The sequence below is a fragment of the Schistocerca cancellata genome, chromosome 6, assembly GCF_023864275.1.
Source record: "Schistocerca cancellata isolate TAMUIC-IGC-003103 chromosome 6, iqSchCanc2.1, whole genome shotgun sequence".
Taxonomy (NCBI): domain Eukaryota; kingdom Metazoa; phylum Arthropoda; class Insecta; order Orthoptera; family Acrididae; genus Schistocerca; species Schistocerca cancellata.
Window position 1 is genome coordinate 268,111,022 of NC_064631.1, and position 19,119 is coordinate 268,130,140.

The window sequence follows — 19,119 nt, forward strand, 5'->3', positions numbered from 1 at the left end:
TGTGCTGGTGATTCAGACTGAAACTTCGTAATAACTTTCTTAAATTCAGATCACACTAATAATGGGAATTTTATACAGTTGTCTATGTACATGTGGAAACGAGTCGTAGGAATCCGATACCAGTGGCATGCAGATGATATTGCAACATCTCTATATCTTGTATGACAGACATCTCCACAGCAAAACTAACATTTTTCATTGTACCACCTGAGTATCTTACATAAGAGACACCAACACCACTAATGTTCTTCTTTATATTGATGATTAATGACTACAGCGCTTTACAAGTTGTGCTGAAGTGACAGAGAAAAATATCAGATTAAACAGCAACGGTCATTTGCATGTAGTCTTTTACATCGATGAGAGCAATGTTCGTAAGTGGACGTTCAATACTTAATGCTACTCATTTTTTCTCGCCAAATTAACTACGAAAAACTACTAAATTATTGGTGAGACTACGTGAAATATTCCTGCTGCAGCCCCTATAGTTTCATGAATTTCAAATAAATGTTGGCGCTGTAAATAGCCTTCAAAACGGCATCTGCAATAGAGACGCGTTCCAGGCAGAGAGCTGTCTTTGAGTTCTTTTTGACCAAAGCCAGAGCATGTAAGGTATTCATAACGGCTTTCAGAATGTCATCGGACCCCTGGCAGTGAAAAAAATCACATTGAGTCATTGGGCTAGGCGTCTGTCATTGTCCTAACAACGTCGCGCAAACGTGTCCGATCTCCAACGTGCGGCCGGCCGCACACAGCTGTGACTCCTGCAGTGTTGGAACGTGCGGACACTCTCATTCGAGGTGATCGACTGATCACTATCAGACGCCTCTCTGCTCAACTGGACGTCTCTGTCGGTAGTGCTTACACACTCGTTGGCTCACACGTCGACCTATTGAGTGATACCATAACGGCATATAGGCCCTACCGTTAAGGCGGAGTAATGATGTCGAAGTGATATCAGTTAGAGTTTAAAATCATTGTTTTGTTGCCAAGAAAGTGGGTAATAATATGACGCTTTGGAATCCTGAACAAAATTTACTTCCTTCCAGAAAGAAATTTTTTGCGTTATTAATTACTATTAAAAACTTGAATACATAGTATTAATATTGCATTACTTATTGAAAGCAATTCACATGTGTCAGGAAAACAATATTAAACCTCTTTTGCAACGCGTCTAAGTTTGCAGTGACACAAGCTGGCAGGCTCTGTACAATGTCTCTTCTCATCCAAAGCAAACACAAAGTATTGACAATATTCTACAGGTAAACAATTCTGGTGAGTGAAAATTTGCAAACCATTCTGGAGAGTCTAATTTGGATTTATCAGCATTTTTAATTATTGCAACTCAGATTTTTCTCATTTTTTGATGTAATTATTGATAATTGTTTGAAAGACACCGCGGGTAATTACAGAACATAGTTTATTTCGACACAATATTTATTCAGCGGAAACGCGAGAGTACAGTGCTTATTGGTGGAGCTCCTTCTCCCTGTCCTCGTACTTCTTGCTGTACGTGCCGTCGGGGTCGTACTTGGCCTTGAGCTGCGCCCAGATGTCGGGCTTGTGGTTGATGAGGTGCTTCAGCACCTTCTTGGTGCCCTCCTTCTGCTTCTCGTTGCACTTGGCGCACTCGTTGCTCAGCGCGTCGGGGATGACACCTGCAGACAGAAAAACATTTTAGTAAACTTGAGAGCTTCTCAGATGTAAAGCGGAGTCTACTAATTTTACTTGTGGATAAACTCTTCGTGCTTACAAGTCTTTGCTTACAACTGTGCTATGTACTACCAATCATTACGCCATTTTTATTCGTTCTGGAAACTTAGATAGTGACTTTATACTTCAATAATGAATTCCACCTTCAGATGCTTCACTGCTGAAGTAGGGCATACGTAAAACAAACTTTAGAGGTTCAGCAGTTTTTTAAATATTTCAAATTCTGAGTTATTATTTTTGTGTTCTGCACAGAAGTATGTGCCTTAGGTCAAATGATAGTGTTAAGCAAGCCCAAAATGATACGCAGCCATACACAGTTACAGAAATGAACAGAAATAAGTAAAATATAATTGTGATACAGGAACGAAGTATTGTATGAAACATATAGAAAACACAGGGGATCTACTTTCTGCCCAACAGCTTGATCTAAATACTCCTACTATCCTCCTAGTATTTCAAGCTTTATATTTGGGAAATGAATAATACATGAAAACAATGTAATTGGAGTTCATATAAACGTACTAGTATAGTATGGTACGTCAACAATTCGAGCTAGCAGCACAGTATTGAAAATCTTTTCGGGTTTGCTGCCGGATCCTAAAATCAACTTGACTCGATATTTCGGCGATCCAACTGTTCGCCATCTTCAGGAATGCTGCTTCTGCTGATGAGTCCCGCTGAGAACAGACGCAAGATTGCAATTCAACGTCCTATATAGGCCACCGTTCAGTACACGGCGCATGCGCCGCCCATCACGGTTTCTACCTGTCAAAACAGGGAGGTGGCGCCGCCCTTGGTGAAACATTGCTGGCAGCGATATATCGCAATCCATGCCGATCCGAAGAACGTTCAGTTTTGATGCGAGATAATACGGGATTCCACGTTTTGCTAAGAGGAAACCCATTGTCTCTGTTGATTAAATTATCAGCTAACCTAATTTCAATCGCCTCTTTATAGACACTATCCCAAAATCCGGAAATGTTGGCAATCACAACAGTTTCCTCAAATTTCATTTTGTGTCCCTCATTTAGGCAGTGTTCTGCTACGGCCGATTTTTCCGGCTGTTGTAGCCTCGTGTGACGGCGATGTTCCACACACCTGTCATGCACTGTGCGAATAGAACGGCCAACGTAAGCTTTCCCACATTGACACGGGATTTTATACACTCCGCGTTTCCTAAGTCCCAAATCATCCTTCACAGAGCCGAGAAGAGCCCTAATCTTAGAAGGTGGACGAAACACACTCTGTTAAAATTCCTTAAAATTCGTCCAATCTTAAACGATAAGCCTCCAGCATAAGGAAGAAAGGCCACAGACCTATGTACCTCTTCGTACGCCTCCGGAGATGGTCCAAATTCCATAGCCCGACGAATCTGTTTCTCTGTATATCCATTTTCCTTAAAAACAGTCATCAAATGCTCAAGTTCTTGGGTTAAGCTGTCTGCGTCGGAAATGGCATAGGCTCTCCGTACCAAAGTCCTAAGGACGCCACTACGTTGGTGTGGTGGATGAAAACTCTTAGGGTGCAGATACCAATCTGTATGTGTCGGCTTTCGGTGAACACTGTGTCCTAAAGTTCCATCTCACACGAGGCTACAACAGCCGGAAAAATCGGCCGTAGCAGAACACTGCCTAAATGAGGGACACAAAATGAAATTTGAGGAAACTGTTGTGATTGCCAACATTTCCGGATTTTGGGATAGTGTCTATAAAGAGGCGATTGAAATTAGGTTAGCTGATAATTTAATCAACAGAGACAATGGGTTTCCTCTTAGCAAAACGTGGAATCCCGTATTATCTCGCATCAAAACTGAACGTTCTTCGGATCGGCATGGATTGCGATATATCGCTGCCAGCAATGTTTCACCAAGGGCGGCGCCACCTCCCTGTTTTGACAGGTAGAAACCGTGATGGGCGGCGCATGCGCCGTGTACTGAACGGTGGCCTATATAGGACGTTGAATTGCAATCTTGCGTCAGTTCTCAGCGGGACTCATCAGCAGAAGCAGCATTCCTGAAGATGGCGAACAGTTGGATCGCCGAAATATCGAGTCAAGTTGATTTTAGGATCCGGCAGCAAACCCGAAAAGATTTTCAAGACTTATTACGCCGGGAAAGCTTACGTAATCAGCACAGTATTATCGCCCACAAAAAGCACTTCTTCATTTAAGTGGAGGGATAAATGAAAAAAATTTCTCAAATTCAATCCTCACGGCTATATAGCAGCAGCAAGTTCACTGACGTAGTTGGTTGCAAATTTGATCTGCACAACAGACGGTAACACTCTTGAAAAGGTATGTTCCTGCGGAAGAATTAAGTTCTGATGAAGAAATTTGTATTTTAGCTCACCTATAACTTGAAACAAGTTCCACGCTGCTTTTTTTATACGACACTGATAATGCTGCGATTATTATTTTTAAGTTTGATGATGGTCATTAAAGACCATGTTCAATAACAATTACAAATTACTGGATCTTTTCTTTGCAGCCAACATCTGTACGTCGTTTTTCTGCCAAGATTTTTTCTTTCCTGTGGCCATCCGCTGTCTGGTTTCTGTTCATCGTGAGAGCTTCAGACCTGTCCACCTCTAACCTATACTTTGTCAGGCAGAGATGTCATCATATAATCCAGTCCATTAAGGATCCTTTCTTACGTCCTACGTCTATTGTCAACTACCGTAGAAAAGTGTTTTGAGAATCTCTTCACATCCATCCCGGACTGATGCCCATAAAATTTTAGTAGTCCCTTACTATAGGGTAACAATTAGTATGACAGTAACACTTTCGGATTCTTTATATTATTAGTAACGTTAAAATTCTTATAAACCTCTGAAACGACGACCTGCTGTTTCGACATTTCACACCTGAGAACGTAACTTAACGGAAAACTATGTAAGCTATCGTCTATTTTTAGTTCTCAGTACCTCATCACTAATACACACACTACGTGTACGTCTCAGCTAGAATCCTAAACAACTTCTACAAGACAATCTCACATGGTTCTTTTCCACCTTTATCATCTAGCACGAAGATACCCACCCGTTAATGAAACTTTATACAGAGGCCTTTTCTCCACTGTTTCATGTGACATCTTTTCATACTACGTCTCTGTATTACTTTTTCATTGTTATCAAGTAACACAGTACTACAAAAGTTTTCTGTATATCTTTTTTTTATGTTTTACACATTTGTCAAAATTACTCATTCTCTGCATCTAATTTCTTAGTTACAGAAGCTTGACTTTGCAACCGAAATTGACAGCGAATATTTATACATTTTCTAAGCTCATCAGAGCATGGAAGGTAGTGAACGTTGTCGGGTGCTCCAGGCAACTTACTCTTGAGCTCCTTCCCGTCTGCCGTACAGTTGTTGTCGTCGTTCTCCAGCAGGCACTGGGTGTACTTGTTGAGCAGGCGGTCGTTGGCGAGGATCTCGTCCAGGTTGACGTTGTCGTACTTGGTGGTGTACTTCTCTTCAGCAGCGGCGACCACAATGATGGCCAGTGCCGAGACGAGTACCAGGGCGGCCTTCATGTCTGCTGGGAGGTGAGTCTGCAGTGCGGGGTTCACAGCTGATGTGCACACTCTCCTGCTGCCAGTATATATACAGCAGGCGGGTCCCCCACCACGCAACTGCAGGGGTCTTTGCCGTCCTGGGAGGCGTTCGTGCGTCACCAGCGTGGCGTGTTTTTCCATTCCAGTTTACAGCCATCCACGTACGCTTTCCTTAATATTTCCGAATGTCAGTTGTAACTGAACCATCTTTTGCGAGTATGCAAAGCATTCAGCATATGCCTTTTATCTTTCTTTATTCTTCTCCTGTGATATCGACATTCCGGTTAGTGGGTGGTGAGCTTTCACTTATTAACTGAGAAACATAACTTCAAGTATTTCAGAATTTGACATTCCATACCCTTTCACAATTTGCTGCAGTACCGTACGTGTTATCTGACTACATGAAACATTTATTTCGTCCTGCCCTCGGAGAGGTCGTAGAGTAACTCGGAGTTCAACCGCTAGCTGTGTCCAGAATTCATACACTCTACCGGTTTACGGTTCATGGTGCAAATTATGTGACGTGTTGCTTCACTGGATTATTCCGAAGTATTTATTGATGGACTAAGATTAATTCTCTGCGCTCTATGTTATTAAATCACTTTATTAACCATCTTCTAGCCTCTCTTTGACCTCCTAGGCCCACTTAAAATTACTACTACTTCCACATAGCGTCTCAGATACGACTAAGAGATTGCAAAAGCTATTAGTAGTAATAGTAGTTTTATTTATGTGGGGGTAAGTCTTGCGAAAAAATTGGCCTTGTGTTAATATTACAGTTTAAGAATAAGAACGAAACAAAATTCGTACGTACAAGCATTTACAGACTTATGGATCTAGTTTTACATGGAAGGGAAGGTCGCCACATACTGTCAGTACACAGGCTCTAACACTTCCCACCGATAATCTCCTCCGGATGAAAGAGGGTAACAGTTAAAATTATTATTGCTTTACTGAAAGATCCGCCATTTGAGAGTATAGATTGGTTTTTTCTATTGTACAATCTTGATTTCGACCCTTTGGTATTTTCAGACATCACACTGTTGGTCATGATCACACTTGTATAAAAGTGGCCATCGTCGAAATACCCTGCATATTAAATATGGTTACATAATGCAGGAGTGACAGCAAAAAAACGAGAACACGTTCAGAAACAAAAGGCAACATTATGTCAAGATATTACCGTTTTTATGTTGTCACAACTTCATTATTTAATTATATTTAACATATTTCGACGATGACTTCGTTTATAGACGTCTGATCATGCCCAGAACTGTCGTACTTGAAAATAGCCAAAGCCGAATTCATTATTGTACATCAGAATAAACGACGTATACAGTCAAATGGAGGAACTTTCAATTAAAAACAATTACATGACTACCGCCCCGAACCATTTCAACGTTATGCGCGTCTAGGCGCTACAGTCTGGAGCCGAGCGACCGCTACGGTCGCAGGTTCGAATCCTGCCTCGGGCATGGATGTGTGTGATGTCCTTAGGTTAGTTAGGTTTAATTAGTTCTAGGTTCTAGGCGCGTGATGACCTAAGAAGTTAAGTCGCATAGTGCTCAGAGCCATTTGAACCATTTGAACCATTTCAACGTTATCATTTATTGTCTTCAATGAGATTTTGCCATCCACCATCTGCAGGCTCTGGCGCCACCACAGCCAATAGGATGGCTTCACAGGACTAGGCCCGGAGCGATATGTTTCGTAGTAATCGTCTCCCACTGTACTGTCACACCAATGTGGTCTGACGTTTTCTAGTGAACAGAATGTGTTATCGTACCATAACTTTTTGAGGTAATAAAGGAGTTTGTGTTCCATAACTCAGAAGTAATACATCTGTAGATTTTAGTTCATTTTCCAAAACTCCGCAGCATTACCTCATATATTATAGATTCCTCTAAGTTTACTTTATAATCTGTAACGTTGAAAAATTCATTTTGTTTGGAAAATTTAGGTTGCAGTGGTTCGAATGGAGAGCTCTCTCACTGATGAACAGGAAAATACTCTGCAACCAATTTCGGTTGCTGCATTTATTTTATTTTAAAATGACAGTTTTTGACAGACTCTTGCTGTCATCATCGGATCTTCAGAAATCCTTACTGACGTGAGCACATAACACCAATAAAATGCGAACACTTTTCTCTTTCTCGCTGTGTTGGTGGCATGTATGCATGTTAATGAGAATTTCCGAAGATCAAATGACGACAGAAAGTTTTTTTCAAAGTCTGCAAATGAACAAAATTAAAAATTACATGTGATCTTGGCCGGAGAATGTTTTCCTTATTTAGAATAATCTGTGTACAAGATGGCACATACATTTTCATTTTTTCTTATTTGCATATTTCCTCCCTGCTGATTTGTGCATTTTATGTGCACTCTTGTAAATTATTTTCCTCGACTATTCTGGATTTCTGTATCAGTTACTAAGTGTCTGCCAGTCTACGAACTAGCCTCTAAAATGGTTTTTTCCATCACTTTATTCGAGAAAAATGGAACAGCCTCCGTGTCTGTAGCTGTACTTTAGGCAAGTGCAGTCGATCTGTCAATATCAAATATTTACAAAACTGTAGTAAATACCGGGGAAAGGTTTTCCACAACTGATATAATGCGAGATTTTCCTGGATGTGGTTCGTAAGATTATGCTTTAGCTAGTGACAGAAAGAGGTTACACTTAAATGCCCTCCTTGAAACAGATATATTACCATGTTCACTAAATCTCTTTAAGAGACTGGCATGGACTCATTTCCTTCCGTAATTCTTTACCTAAATGGGTTCTTGGAGATTGCGGACTGTATTGTGACTTCCATTGTCCTGATGGAAGTTCAGGGAATAGGGTTGTTGGACATCGATTCCATAGCACAGCGCTATTTGTATTTGCAGGTAACTGTCGTCCATGACCAAAACGATAGCTGATGGTTTAAAAATTGTCACTCCAGACAGCTGCGGTACACAGCATACATCCTGTTGTGTTTCCTGAACCAGCTGTGCGATTAATTACTCATCAAAGAACACAGTGTGTCAGCTCTCTCTCATCTAATTGTCTCACTGCATCAACCACCGCCAACTCGACGAGGTTGAAGAGTGCAGAAGAAGACTTCTGGCAGAATTCTAGGCTGTGTCTAATGTAAAAATACACGTATAGGATAGGTCCGCGAGCTGCAGACTGAAGCAGGTGAGATTGTTACTGCATGTCGAAGTGTATGCGCCAACACTTCTTCCCAGTAACATTACTGTCAAGCGTGAATGCGTAAGTTTCTGTGGCTGTTACTCATTGATTTCCTGACTGGAAACTGGAAACATCACTGAACAGTGCATAGACATCGGCTCTCAGGACGTAGCATGTTGTGAACAAGGTATGTTGTTGTGGCTGCAGCCTTCAGTCCGAAGACAATTCTCATGGAACTCTCCAAACCAACGTATGCCGCGGAAAAGTCTTCATTGTTGTACCACTATTATCACAAACCTAACTCATTTCAATCAAGGCAAAATTCAAGACCACAACTGTCAATTAAAACCAGGAACCAGGATACAGACCCCAAGATATTTGTCACAAAATTAAAACTAAATAACGTCATGAAATTACACTGAGGCAGCATCTGGATTGACAACAATTTAAAACACATTCAGGTTTAAAAATGAATCAACTACTTACTGTAACTGTGACAACATATATCTATGAATGTTTGTCCTGAACGATCGTGCCCACAGTCTCTGCCAACGACAATAACTCCAACAAGGCGTAAGGCATTTTGTTGCAATTCTAAAACACAATGCAATAATATAGTGTTTACAAATAACTTCCCATAACAGTTTGTCAGAGCCTCAAAACCAGCGTTGTGGGGAAAGACATTGGCAGGAAAATGCAATGCTCATTAGGGTGTCCCTTTTCAGACTTCAGTATTTTTGAGTAGTCACCCTCGAGTGTTGTTTAAATGACTATAAAACAAGGCTGTACAAAATTTTGTTCCGGCCGCAGCACTGCACCTGTGTCGACTTGAGCATGAATATTCACAGACGTCTCGCTGACGTCCCATCCGCTTATCAGTCAGTGTTGCTGCAGTGCAGTCAGTAGTTTATTTATTTCCGATCGGGTCGCACGTACTTTGGAGTCGCAGTCTAAGATGTTGACATCGATTACGCAGTGCCAAGGAAGGCGTCATTTTAGTAAGAGGTATGAAACACAAAATTACTGCACACATATTACTACGAAACAGAGAAGTGCTGGAAGCATTAAACTACTCTACTGGCCATTAAAATTGCTACACCAAGAGGAAATGCAGATGACAAACGGGTATTCACTGTACAAATATATTATACTAAAACTGACATGTGATTACATTTTCACGCAGTTTGGGTGCATAGATCCTGAGAAATCAGTACCCAGAACAACCACCTCTTGATACGCCTGGGCATTCAGTCAAACAGAGCTCGGATGGCGTGCACAGGTACACCTGCCCATGCAGCTTCAACACGATACCACAGTTCATCAAGAGTAGTGACTGGCGTATTGTGACGAGCCAGTTGTTCGACCACCATTGACCAGAAGTTTTCAATTGGTGAAAGATCTGGAGAATGTGCTGGCCAGGGCAGCAGTCGAATGTTTTCTGTACCAGAAAGGCCCTTAGACGAATTGCAACATACGGTCGTGCATTACCCTGCTGAATTGTAGGGTTTAGCAGGGATCGAATGAAGGGTAGAGCTACGGGTGATAACACATCTGAAATGTAACATCCACTGTTCAAAGTGCCGTCAATGAGAACAAGTGGTGACCGACACGTGTAATCAGTGGCACCGCATACCATCACGCCGGGTGATACGCCAGTATGGCGACGACGAATACACGCTTCCAATGTGCGTTCACCGCGATGTCGCCAAACACGGATGCGACCATCGTGATGCTGTAAACAGAATCTGGATTCATGCGAAAAAATGACGTCTTGCCATTCGTGCGCCCAGGTTCGTCGTTGAGTACACCATCGCATGCGCTCCTGTCTGTGATGCAGCGTCAAGGGTAACCGCATCCATGGTCTCCGAGCTGATAGTCCATGCTGCTGCAAACGTCGTCGAACTGTTCGTGCAGATGGTTGTTGTCTTGCAAAAGTCCCCATCTGTTGACTCAGGGATCGAGACGTGGCTGCACGATCCGTTACAGCCATGCGGATAAGATGCCTGTCATCTCGACTGCTAGTGATTAGCGAGACCGTTGGGATCCAGCACAGCGTTCCGTATTACCCTCCTGAAACCACCGATTCCATATTCTGCTAACAGTCACTGGATATCGACCAACGCGAGCAGCAATGACGCGATACGATAAACCGCAATCGCGATAGGGTACAATCCGACCTTTATCAAAGTCGGAAACGTGATGGTACGCATTTCTCCTCCTTACACGAGGCATGACAACAACGTTTCACTCGGCAACGCCGGTCAGCTGCTGTTTGTGTATGAGAAATCGGTTGGAAACTTTTCTCATGTCAGCACGTTGTAGGTGTCGCCACCGGCGCCAACCTTGTGTGAATGCTCTGGAAAGTTAATCATTTGCATATCTCAGCATCTTTTTCCTTTCGGTTAAATTTCGCGTCTGTAGCACGTCATCTTCGTGGTGTAGCTATTTTAATGGCGAGTAGTGTATAATATACGGGAAGTAAAATTAACCGTTCGTGAAAGTACTAATCTTCTGCTTCGAAGTGCATTATTTTTCGGGAGAAAGCAAGATTTTCTACAAGAGCTATTGAGCATTGTTCATGAATAGTTATTAACTTGCGTTCGGAGGGGAAAAAAATCGCGTAAATCGCAAAAATTGCCCAGATGTGCGTAGTAATCGCGTCCCACTATACTATGACACCACTGCGGTGTGACATTGTCAGCATGTGTTATCGTTTCATAACTTTTTGTGGTAACAGAGAAGCTTATGTTCCATAACTCGGAAGTATCATATTTGTACATTTTACTTTGTCTGGCAGGCCTCCGCAGCATTACTTCATGCATGATAGATTCCTAAAGTTTTTTTTTAATCTGTAATGTTGAAAAACTTCATTTTCTTTGGAATATTTGGATTGCACTGGTTCGAACGTGAACACCATGAGAAGCTTGCAAATTATGTGGGTTGAATAAAAATTAAAAAACCTCAAATTCCCAAATAAACAATTCGTCTGGCTAGTCGGCATGGATTAACGTCATCTTATGGAAATGATTTTTTTTTCAGTGTGCATCTAACCAAATCGAAAACACTGGGAAGATGCAAAGATCTATTAAAGAGATTCCCTGCACTGCACTCGTCCTTCCCCTTTTGAAATACTGCTGCCGCGATGTGATATCTTTGAAATATAGCAACAATGGAGTACATAGAGTAAGTTCAGAGGAGGGTAGCACGTTTTCTATTATCGAGAAATGCTGGAAAGAGTGTCACGGACATGATACAGGATTTGGTGCCGGTACCATTAAAACAAAGGCATTTCTCGTTGTAGCGGGACCTTCTCATGAAATTTCAATCACTTACTTTCTGCTCCGAGTGCGAAAATATTTTGTTGACTCCGACCTACATAGAGAGAAACTATCATCGTAATAAAATAAGGGAACTCAGAGCTCGCACTAACTTCGACAGTGGAATAACAGAGAATTACTGTCCATGAACCATGAACTTTGTCGATGGTGGGGAGGCTTGCGTGCCTCAGCGATACAGATGGCTGTACCGTAGGTGCAACCACAACGGAGGGGTATCTGTTGTGAGGCCAGACAAACGTGTGGAGCAGCAGCCTTTTCAGTAGTTGCAGGGGCAACAGTCTGGATGATTGACTGATCTGGTCTTGTACCACTAACCAAAACTGCCTTGCTATGCTGATACTGCGAACGGCTGAAAGAAAGGGGAAACTACAGCCATAATTTTTTCCGAGGGCATGCAGCTTTACTGTATGGTTACATGATGATGGCGTCCTCTTGGGTAAAACATTCCGGAGGTAAAATAGTCCCCCATTCGGATCTCCGGGCGGGGACTACTCAAGACGACGTCGTTATCAGGAGAAAGAAAACTGGCGTTCTACTGATCGCAGTGTGGAATGTCAGATCCCTTAATCGGGCAGGTAGGTTAGGAAATTTAAAAAGGGAAATGGATAGGTTAAATTTAGATATAGTGGGAATTAGTGAATTTCGGTGGCAGGAGGAACAAGACTTTTGGTCAGGTGAATGCAGGGTTATAAATATAAAATCAAATAGGGGTAATGCAGGAGTAGGTTTAATAATGAATAAAAAATAGGTGAGCGGGTAAGCAACTACAAACAGCATAGTGAACGCATTATTGTGGCCAAGATAGACACAAAGCCCACACCTACTACAGTAGTACAAGTTTATATGCCAACTACCTCTGCAGATGATGAAGAAATTGATGAAATGTACGATGAGATAAAAGAAATTATTCAGGTAGTGAAGGGAGACGAAAATTTAATAGTCATGGGTGACTGGAATTCGAGAGTAGGAAAAGGGAGAGAAGGGAACATAGTAGGTGAATATGGATTGGGGGTAAGAAGTGAAAGAGGAAGCTTCCTGGTAGAATTTTGCACAGAGCATAACTTAATCATAGCTAACACTTGGTTCAAGATTCATGAAAGAAGGTTGTATACATGGAAGAAGCCTGGAGATACTAAAAGGCAGATTATATAATAGTAAGACAGAGATTTAGGAACCAGGTTTTAAATTGTAAGACATTTCCAGTGGCAGATGTGGACTCTGACCACAATCTATTGGTTATGAACTGTAGATTAAAACTGAAGAAACTGCAAAAAGGTGGGAATTTAAGGAGATGGGACCTTGATAAACTGACTAAACCAGAGGTTGTAGAGAATTTCTGGGATAACATAAGGGAACAATTGACAGGAATGGGGGAAAGAAATACAGTAGAAGATGAATGGGTAGCTCTGAGAGATGAAGTAGTGAAGGCAGCAGACGATCAAGTAGGTAAAAAGACGAGGGCTGGTAGAAATCCTTGGGTAACAGAAGAAATATTGAATTTAATTTATGAAAGGAGAAAATATAAACACGCAGTAAATGAAGCAGGCATAAAGGAATACAAACATCCCAAAAATGAGATCGACAGGAAGTGCAAAACTGCTAAGCAGGGATGGCTAGAGGACAAATGTAAGGATGTAGAGGCTTATCTCACTAGGGGTAAGATAGATACTGCCCACAGGAAAATTAAAGAGACCTTTTCCGATTGACTACTTCTGCATATTTCCCTTCTTTATTTGGTTGAGAGAACATCGATCGTGTCGTGCCCATCTAGCAGGTGAAAGATGGGTTGAAGACACGTTTTCTGGTTCTCTACACGCGAGAAACACTTTAGTTGGATTTGGAATCTGTTGAAATGAGCGTGGGGCATTGCTGGCCGGGTGGCCCCATCCAGGGAAGTTTAGCCGCCGAGTGCAATTTGTAATATTAGTAATTTTCGCCTCACAAACATTAATATACGCTCAATAGTAAACGCCTGATGGCCTAAAGTTATCGAACAATTGTAAAGTAAAAGAAATGAACCATCGCATAGCAGTGACAGAATCTATTATTCTTTATCTTTGCCGTTCTTGCGCGGTGCCAGTAAATCTCTATGTACATGTATCGATTAATGGTGTAAAAAAAAAGAATTCTGTTGTTTCAAGACAAATGAGGCTTTTGGCGCCTCACCTTTTACTGTTTGTATTCCATGAGAGGCGGACGCGGACTTGCTGCGTTCCGCAACTGTATTTTATATTCTATGGGAAAGTATTGAGTGAATATGCTAATTGTTATTTTTTTCCAATCAGAAAACATGTAGTTTCTTGTAACTGATATCGAACAGACAGCGTCAAGAGGACATTTTGACTGTTATGTATAAAGTATCTAACCACAATTGTCATCTATTGTAATTTAATATGTAAAGGTACGTAGCATTAAAAAACGTGTGTTAAAGATAAGTGTGCTTATTTTCGTAAATTAACCTTGATGATTCCATCTCCTTAATTAACTGAATGATAATTATTGTTTGTGTTACTTCATCATCAGAAATTACGATCACGCTGATGGGCCGAACGCAGGATGAGGCAGAAGGAACATTATCGTTTTCCTATTATTTCTGAACCAACTTTTTTGTGTAGTGTTGCATTTCTTTTAAAGTCTATAAATCTTCTGGTCCCTTAGTGTTGATCCGCGTATGACTACATCGTGACTATAAAAATGCACAGAAATGATAATGTTTCTTCCAAACGATCTCAAATATATATATATATCAATATGCTGCTCTTATTCAGGTATATAATGGTCAACGTATGTTATTATAATAGCGTAATAAAATCCCTGATTCTGTTGCCAAGTGGCCCACCAAAATATTCACTTTTTCGACATTAAAAAAAAAGTAACAGTTCTTTTTATTTTCGTCCCCCAAGAGCAACGCTACACTTGGCACCCGAACAGGGACTCGATCAAAAAATCATTTCATTTATGTGTTTAAAAATTTTTCAGTGCTTGTTCTAATAATTGTTTCATTTTTTCATGTGGAAGCAATTCAACCGAGAAAGGGAAGTGGGAAAACCTTAATTAATTCAGAAGAACGATTGATGAAATTACCAAAAAACGCGAGTATTCATCTGTATCATCATCAAGACAGCCATAGTAAGTCAAATTTTTATATGCAGTAGCCAATCTTTCGTAGTGACGTAGCGTCTTTCGAGTTGATCAGAACGTAAACCTGTCTTTCCTTGCCTTGAAACAGCTTTATTTCAATTTGTCCATAGTCCATTCTTATGTAGTTAAATTCAGTGAAAGTGTATCATTGTTGTCAGTGCATAAAAAAATTACGATATGGCGGATAACTACGCTCAAAACGGGTAAAACGTGTGATATTTCATTTGTTTGTAATTAGTAGGAACCATCTTGTCTTCTTGGCGTAAATTAACGTCAGTTGTTACCCAGAGTTTAAATTTCATCTTAGGTCCCAGTAAGCCATAGCACTACGTCACAGACAAACGACTGACGGCAGTGACAAACAATATCTGTAGCATTTTGACGTTTGACAAATAATTCATGAACATGGCTGACGGTAAACAGCGGACACAAACAAAACCAGACGACAGCGGTGATGCGAATGGACCTCACTATCCATTACGATCACGCGCGATAGGTACACGAGCGGAGGCAGAAGCAGCCTCGACCGAAGTTTTAGAAGCTGGTCCTAGTGTGCAAACTATTCCCGCTTTTGAAAAAAATGACTTGGCTGCAATGATCGAAGCAATAATGGAACGCAAGTTCGAAAGCCAAAAACAGGAAAGATTAGATGAAAAGGCCCGCGAAGAAAAAGAGAAGGCCGAAAGACGGCATAATAAAAATCAGGTCCTTACAAATCTGTGCAACTCAGTAAAAGCAGACATAAATTCAGTAAAAACAGAAATAAATTCGGTAAAAACAGAAATAAATTCGGTAAAAACAGACATAAATTCGGTAAAAACAGACATAAATTCAGTAAAAACAGATCTGCAAACGGAGATAAATGACCTAAATACACGGTTAAATTCGGTAAAGGCCGAACTAAAGGCAGACATAACAGCTGATTTAAATACCCTGTTGGGTAATGGCCAAAGCCAAATCAGTAGTCAGATCACGACCATGAGGCTAGAAATTGACACACAAGTAGAGTCAAAAATAGAGGATATTTCAAAACGGTTAGATGAAAAAATCGAATCAGCCAAGGGAGAAATAAATTCAAATGTGATGGAATATCAAAAACAAGCTGCGACCTTAAAAGAAGATTATACTGCAATCTCTGATGAGGTCAAAGGAGTTAAAACCGCAGTAGACACGATCGAGAATGTTGTTGATGATCTTTCCAAACAGATCGAGACTCTTAATGTAGAGGATCAAATAAAGAATACTGTTAAGGCACATGCTGAAGCATTGTCTGACCACTACCAAGAGTGGATTAGAAATAAAGACGGATTCATAGAAAACAAGGTCAAGAACGAACTCAGGGAAACTGTCAAAAACGTGACATTTGAAATATTGGCGGCCCCTGGAAAAACAGGAGACACGGTGATGTCAGAATTAGGCCAGATAAGACGAACGTTAGCTCAAGATTTACCTGAATGGCGTCAACAGATAGTTGATGAAGTTCGTACACTAAAATGTCAAGTTGAAAATTCCCCACCTCCCGTGTCAGGAGACTGGAATAATTCACCACGAAGTAATGAACAACAGCAGGTACATTACCGTTCACCATTTGATAACGCTCAAACTCATAGTTCTATAGAAGCACAAGTTAACCAGAGTACCAGCCCACCCACTTTCGTCAGTTTGATTCAGGAGGAAAGCGTGATCAAACATCGTATTTTTCCGACCTTTCACCCACAGAAAAGAGAAATTCATCCTATAGTGTTCCTCCGAAATTTTTCAGGAATTTTCCCGAATAGCTGGAGTGACCGCCAGCGAATTCAATTCGTTAGTGGATTTATCGTAGGCGATGCTGCCTTATGGGGAACCGAAATGGTCGACTCTTGTAAGAGTTACAAAGAGTTTGAACAGATGTTTTTAGCTAAATTCTGGAGTTCTGGTGTGCAGCAGCGCCTGAGAAAAGAGGTTTACAATGCCGAAGTGTTTTAACAGTAAGCGCGGTAGTTTGAGAAGGTATTTTGAAAAGTATTTAGCGAAAATCAAGTTCTGGGATTCGCCGATCACCGCCAAAGACGTTATTATGATTCTAAAAACTAAGCTACCTATTGCGATCTGAGAAAAGTTAGTAAACGTGTCTGAGGACGATACGGACACTTTCCTATCTGTGTTAGACTCGTTAGATCTGATTTACGAGGACGCTAGAGTTGATGTTGGCAACGCTCACTTCAGTGCAGGCGGCCAGCACAATACAGAATATGCAGGCAACAATGGTGGCCGAGCGAAAGCGCGTCACAGCGACAGCCAGTACCAACCCCACAACGGTTTCAAAAATAAACACACTACGTACTCCAACAGCAAATACAAAAATAAGTACAATAACGGCCAGAGATACAATCCAATATATAATTCGTCACCACCTCAGTACGAAAATGCACATTATAACACACAGCCCCAGCAATATGGAAACACGCAACCGATCAACGGTAATTATCAAAACGATCAGTCTTACGATTCAAATCGTCAGTGGAAAAGAAATAAATGGCATAATCAAGGTGGAGACCAACGTACACCTTTCAGTAACGGTTACAATCAACACAAGCCACAGCAAAATACCTTTCAGCCACAAAATATACACTTCACGCAACAAGCGAACGGACCTTCGGGGAGTCTGAATCCTAAACGCCCGCATAATACGCAAATTTATTATGCGCAAGCGAATACGCCAGGACAACAAGATCCATTTCCAACCGAGTTCGTACCACAAAACCAACACCAGTTCCAGACGGAAGAAACTTTAAGAAATATAAATCAGCAGGAAAGTAAGCGTCGAGCGGAAAATTAAAAGCAGCACCTTTGAGCCTTCTAGAGGATGCTGCAGGTTTGAATGGGGGCACCCTGTCCCTTAGTCCACACGAAATTAAAGCAATTAGGTATGACAAAAAGACAAACTTACGGGATGATCTAGTAGCAGACACTGAGACGAAAGACAATGATGACGTATGGGACGAACAAGTTCAAGCTTCCATAAGAGTATCAATTGCCAACATACCAGTAACAGCCATTGTAGATACAGGAGCTAATATAAATGTCTTATCTTTATGTTTATTTAAGCAAATATCCTCTGTATGCAAAGTTTTATCACTTCCAATTCAAGGTTGCACCGTATCGGGAGCAATTGGTCTACTAACACAACGTGTAAATCTTCAGACTCAGCTTCAAATCCAGATAGAGTCTATTTCAGTAACGTGCATTTTTCTTATTGTTAAAAACCTATCAGTGCCATGTATCCTGGGTACGGAATTCTTGAGGCAGACGAAAGCTAAAATTGACATCGAGTGTGGAATCTGTACTCTAATAGCGAGCCAGCAACAAGTAACTGTAAATTTGTTAAGAAGTAAGGTGAAGACAAACTTTGGGGTGCTTCGGATAGCAGTACGGCCATGGACTAAAAGACAACAGTACAGTCAGACAGAAGACGTGACAGATCCTGAAAGTGTTAATGACGATGAGTGTAAAGACCTAATTCCCGGTCAGAATGAATTATACGGTAAAGCTAGTGAGTCCACTGAATTATCCAAACAACAGAAGAATGAGCTTTACAATTTGTTAACAGATTACGTTCAAGTATTTTCTAAGAAACCTGGACTAATAAAAGGCTTTGAATATCGAATGGATGTCCTGCCCCATTCAACCTACTGTAGAACAAGCTATTCCATTCCATATGCGAGACGAGAAGCTGTCAAGTGCGAGATCAGGAAAATGTTACGCTGGAATGTAATAGAAGTATCTCATTCACCTTATTCGAGTCCTTTATTGTCTGTACTAAAATCAGATGGTAGCGTAAGGCTAGTCCTAGATGCCAGATTAATCAATAAAATTATAGTACCCATAAGAACGAGACCAGAGGCTCTTGAAAAGCATCTGCAGATGTTTCATGGAGTTAAGTATTTGAGCACCCTTGATTTGAAAAGCAGTTACTGGCAAGTAAAACTTGCGCAGGAGTCTAGGAAGTACACTGCGTTTATATTTGCAGGTAGATCTTACCATTTCAAAGTTGTACCGTTTGGACTAAATGTGAGTTCCGGAATTTTTATTTCTGCCCTTGACTATGTACTGGGTCCTGAACTTTTAGACGATGTAACAGTCTATGTGGATGACGTTCTTGTAGCATCGAGAAATTGGGAAGATCATGTGGCCCTTCTGCAAAAGATATTTCAACGATTCA

The 19,119-nt window shown here is 41.1% G+C and overlaps 1 protein-coding gene across 1 annotated transcript; it reads right to left on the reverse strand.

The window, feature by feature from the left end:
* Positions 1 to 1,419: 1,419 nt before the first annotated feature.
* LOC126190646 (ejaculatory bulb-specific protein 3-like) lies at positions 1,420 to 5,281 on the reverse strand. Its single transcript, XM_049931067.1, has 2 exons — positions 5,048 to 5,281; positions 1,420 to 1,658 (listed from the first exon to the last, which is right to left on the reverse strand). Exons 1-2 carry the CDS (start codon positions 5,241 to 5,243, stop codon positions 1,468 to 1,470), a joined length of 387 nt encoding a protein of 128 aa, XP_049787024.1. The 5' UTR covers positions 5,244 to 5,281; the 3' UTR covers positions 1,420 to 1,467.
* Positions 5,282 to 19,119: the final 13,838 nt, after the last annotated feature.